At 48.8% G+C, this 4,531-nt stretch overlaps 1 protein-coding gene across 1 annotated transcript in view; it reads right to left on the bottom strand.

The window, feature by feature from the left end:
- The window catches only part of ITPR2 (inositol 1,4,5-trisphosphate receptor type 2), a 547,001-nt gene extending 542,697 nt beyond the window's left edge, over positions 1-4,304 (bottom strand). The window contains exon 1 of the mRNA XM_007446283.1: positions 3,812-4,304. Coding sequence (XP_007446345.1) covers positions 3,812-3,903 — 92 coding nt within the window. The 5' untranslated portion in view covers positions 3,904-4,304. The remainder of the gene's footprint in view (positions 1-3,811) is intronic.
- Positions 4,305-4,531: the final 227 nt, after the last annotated feature.

Genomic DNA, 4,531 nt, shown 5'->3' on the forward strand with positions numbered 1-4,531 from the left:
CCGTGTCCCCTGCATCGGCAGGCGGACTCTCAACCACTGTACCACCAGGGAAGCCCCCTCCCTTCTCTTTTAAAAGAAAAATAAAAACCATAACCCTAAAATGTACAGTACCAAAAAAAACTGTTTATTTAAAATATATTCACCGGGCTTCCCTGGTGGCGCAGTGCTTGAGAGTCCGCCTGCCGATGCAGGAGACGCGGGTTCGTGCCCCGTTTCGGGAAGATCCCACATGCCGCGGAGCGGCTGGGCCCGTGAGCCATGGCCACTGAGCCTGCGCGTCCGGAGCCTGTGCTCCGCAAATGGGAGAGGCCACAACAGTGAGAGGCCCGCATAACGCAAGGAAATAAATAAATAAATAAATAAATAAAATATATTCACCATCTTCATCCAACAGGATTTAAAGTAGTTTTCCTTAAGTCAAGATAAGTGTTTCCTAAATAGATCTTTAGATGAAAAATTAAGTTAGAAAACATAAACAAGGCCCCTTTTGCACCAATACAAGCTGGGAGAACAATACTCTACCTCATTTAGCAATAACTCAGGGTTCAGAAACATCAGGTAAATCCTGGTTAAAGGATAACTGGGGGAAAAAGGGAAATGCAAGTCTTTGCAACCAGAGCGGTCTAATTCCTCAGACTGAAATATCAAACTTAAAAGCTAGGTCACAGAGCCTACAAAAAGCTTCCTACATTTTCAGTTGGAAGGGCCTCTAAAAGGGCCTACTAAACTCTAATAGAGTGAAACTATGATATTTTTCAGGTGAAAAATTCATGACCTCATTACAAAAATTCCCAAAAGCCAATAATAACAACGTGTGTCCTGCCAAACAAATTTATACACGAGATACTAAAATCAGACAAAATTTATCTGCAGACAAATAAATATGTATGAATTACCTATAATGCTGTAAACTCCATTCTCACTAACTACCTCCTAAGGTGAATTTGAAAAACCATCATGCAACCAAAAGCGTCAAACAGATAAAGAGCAAAGATAGAAATCAGAAACTTTCAGCCTCATTTTTAGCTCTTCCGTTGAGTTTTTAATATTACCGTGGAACAGACCATTCTGGCTAAATAGATACAATGCCAGTGTCTCCAGTGGAGCTCTGATTCACTTTAACAATTCACACAACTTTGAAGAAACTTAAGGCCCACAAAAATATAAGCATAATGTGGATTTTCCTAGCAACTCTCTAAAAAAAATGGGCTCTTTCCTTTCTGTCTCTTTCATTCACTTTTATAATACCCCAGGGGCAGGGGCATCATATACTCTTTTACTCTCCACAAAGACATGCTGACACGAAAAGAGAATAAATGATATGAACAAGGTCATAGTTAGCAACAGACCTTGGACAACTGACCTCCAACTATAGAAGAGCAAAGAAATTCAACTTGCAGTATGTACTCTGTCTTTGACAGAAAAGGTGTGTAAATAACGAGCCTACAAAAGTATAATGAAAAACTATAATGCTGCTTTGGTTTCATGGTCCTAAAACACACTTGTAATGTAAAATATCTACCAGTTGTCATCTAAGCTAACAAAGTAGGTGATGCTACTTTGCCTAGATAACGTTTCACGTGGCATGAACATAGGCTCCTGCCAGCTTTGTAACTACTAAAACTCTCAGGCCAACGTAGTTCCATGAGTTAAAAGAAAAAGAATATCTAATCAGAGCACCAAGCTTCACCAGCAGCAGCATTTCCAACGATCCGTCCTCACCTTAGAATCGAGCTGCACAGAGGTCTTGTCATATTAACCTCAACAAGAATCAGTTTGTCAACAGAAAAATAATACTGCACAAACACACTCTAAGGCAACTCAACTTGCAAAACACCAGCAAGAAATGTTGACTGTGAATAAATATTTTATACAAACATACGCTACATTAAAGCTTCTTTTTCTCCAGATAACGTGTAACCAAAGAAACACACACTTGGCTGAGAGTCTGGAGACAGGGTTATAGTTCCAGCTTTTGGCATTAATGTCCTTCCTCTGCTTCATAGGTAAGTCACTTCATTTCTCTTCCCCTAGGTTTCTGTCTCCAAAATGAGCAGGACAGACTCCACAACTGCTAAAGTATGTAGTGACCAAAACACATGCCTTTGCTGAATAAGACAGTACAAAAACATGGCTTTTTATTTCACTAGGTTTTATACTCTATTCCTAATCCTTTTTATTATTTTGTCCACGACTGTAACTGTCACTCACAGCCACCTAGGTAGTGACAATTACAACAGCTAACCCTTAATACAAGTGCTCATATGCCACGTACTGTGCAAAGCACCTTATGTTAATTCACATCTTCCTCAGCACAATCCTACGAGGTAGTAACCATGAGTGAGGAAACTGAGATGCAATTATGTAACTTGCCCAGGGTCATAAGGTTCACAAGCAGAGAAGCCGGGATTTGACCCCAAGCCCTTCCTGATCAACCACCAGGTTAAACACACCTAGAGAGTCTACAGAGGGGAAGGGTGAGGTGCAGCAGAGTCCATCTGCAAAATGTTGCGGGAAGCCCAAACACTGACCTTGTACTAAGAACTCTCTGGGAAACAAATGGCAGCTTATGATTTACAAACCCAGCACAAAAGCACCTGTCTCGGCTATTTTTCTCTTCCATGCTTCAGTTTCACTTAACATTGATCTTAAAGGGATTAAGTTAAATCTACCTCCCTTCTTTCACCCATTAAGGGAGATGCACAAATAACAGAAACGGGAAGTTCTGGTGACGTCCACGTCCCCTGTGGGGTAGACACCACTCCATTAATGGCATGGCTCAAAGCCACCGTCCAGGGACACTGTATGTTAAGTCATGTGCCCTAAAACCTAACAGCAGAAAAAAGTGACCAGTCCGAAGTGGAAACACCAGTTTCTCAGCCTGAAATCTCTAAGACTGGGGAGTCTAGCTACTGAGACCAGGCGGTAACAACAACAAAATAATGTACACATCAAAATACAGTGCAGCCAGTGTGCGTTTAAACTGCGAGCTGGTATTTACAATCAGGACAGAGAGAAAATACTAGTAATCAAGGAAGTCCTCTTTAACCATGTAGCACACGGTTATGCTTATATATCTATTTCCCCCATTCGTAAATCAACTCCAATCTCAAGAGCCCTGCACTTGGCCGAGTCCCAGGAGAGGTTGAGCATTTCAGTGGGCCAAAGCCCGGGGAGGGGAGAAATCAGGTGCGAGTTCTAGAACCCAGGAGGCCGTCGGAGCCCCCAAGCTGCCCCCGAGGCGGGGCGAGTCCCAGTTTGGCAAGGCCAAAAGGAAATTACTTCAGCGAAGTGGACGGTGAGCTCCTCCCGCAGGGAAAAGCCACACTCCCGCTCGCCACATCGCCTGAGTTTCATGTCCAAGGCCACGGACTTTTATTGACTGGGCTTACAAACCCGGCCCTGATGGACAAGGGCTTGAGAGCGGTGGCGAGCAAACATGGGGAAGAGGAGGCATTCTGTTTCACCTCTAAGGGAAAAAAAAATTTTTTTAATCAAAACAACCCACGGAGAAGCCAACGAAGACTTCTTCACCGGGCCTGTCTCCGGGCTTTTGAATCACTTCCTCCTTTTCAGATGCGTCTCTGAGCTTGAGATTACGAAGTTGCAAAGAAAGTCTTGCCTCTATGGGCAGCTTCCTGCGAGCGAGCGAGCCGAGCGCACGGCGCTGTCCGCGGGCGCAGAGCCTGTCCTGCCTCCCGTCCACCCCAGGCGGGAGCGGGCGCCGGGGCACGCGGCGGCGCCACGAGGGACTGGGATGGGTTCCTAGGGGCCCTAGCGCCAGCGCTCCCCAGCCCGCGCCCCGGCTTACCCCAGCGTGTTGATGAAGCCGTTGACCGAGCCCTCCGCGTACAGGGACACGATGTCCCCTATGTAGAGGAAGCTGGACATTTTATCGGACATGCTGCTTCATGCTCCGAAGAATACGTCCCTCCTCTTCTCTGCGCCCTCGCCGCCCTCTCCGGGGAGCCGCCGCGGCAGAAGCGGAACGGAGCGCCCGCCTGTAGCGCCCAGAGCGGCGGCGGCGGAAACGGCCCGAGGGATCGAGTGTCAGGCTCAGCCCTGCCCCGCGCCTGGGGAGCCGCCAGGAGCGGCGCTGCAGCTCCGGACACCCCGCGACGTGCGCCGCCCGGACGCCGGGAGAGCCGCAGCCGCCGCCGCCTCCCCGGCAAGTTTCCTGTTCCTTTTAGAAGTTTTCTCTCCAACACCTTTTGCTCCTCCTCCTCCCTCCTCCGCTCCCCCCTCCGCCTACCCTCCCTGCTCCGCGCCCAGCCGCAGCGGTCCCCGCAGCCCTGCCAGAGCTGATGCTTGCAGAGCCCCTCTGGTCCCTCGGGGGAATTTTTGGACCAGGTGGTGATGCCCATTGGGCGAAGGGGAGGAGAGGAGCCGGGGGACGAGAGGGCGGAGGCCAATCAGGCGGCGGCAGCCTGGGGCGGGGCCGGGCCGGGGCGGAGCGACCAGGGTAGGGGGGTAGGGCCCGGCCACCCGGGAAGCAGTGGCGCGAGCTGACCGAACGCGGGGGTGGGGGGGG

The sequence above is a fragment of the Lipotes vexillifer genome, unplaced genomic scaffold (genome assembly GCF_000442215.2).
Source record: "Lipotes vexillifer unplaced genomic scaffold, Lipotes_vexillifer_v1.1 scaffold477, whole genome shotgun sequence".
NCBI lineage: Eukaryota > Metazoa > Chordata > Mammalia > Artiodactyla > Lipotidae > Lipotes > Lipotes vexillifer.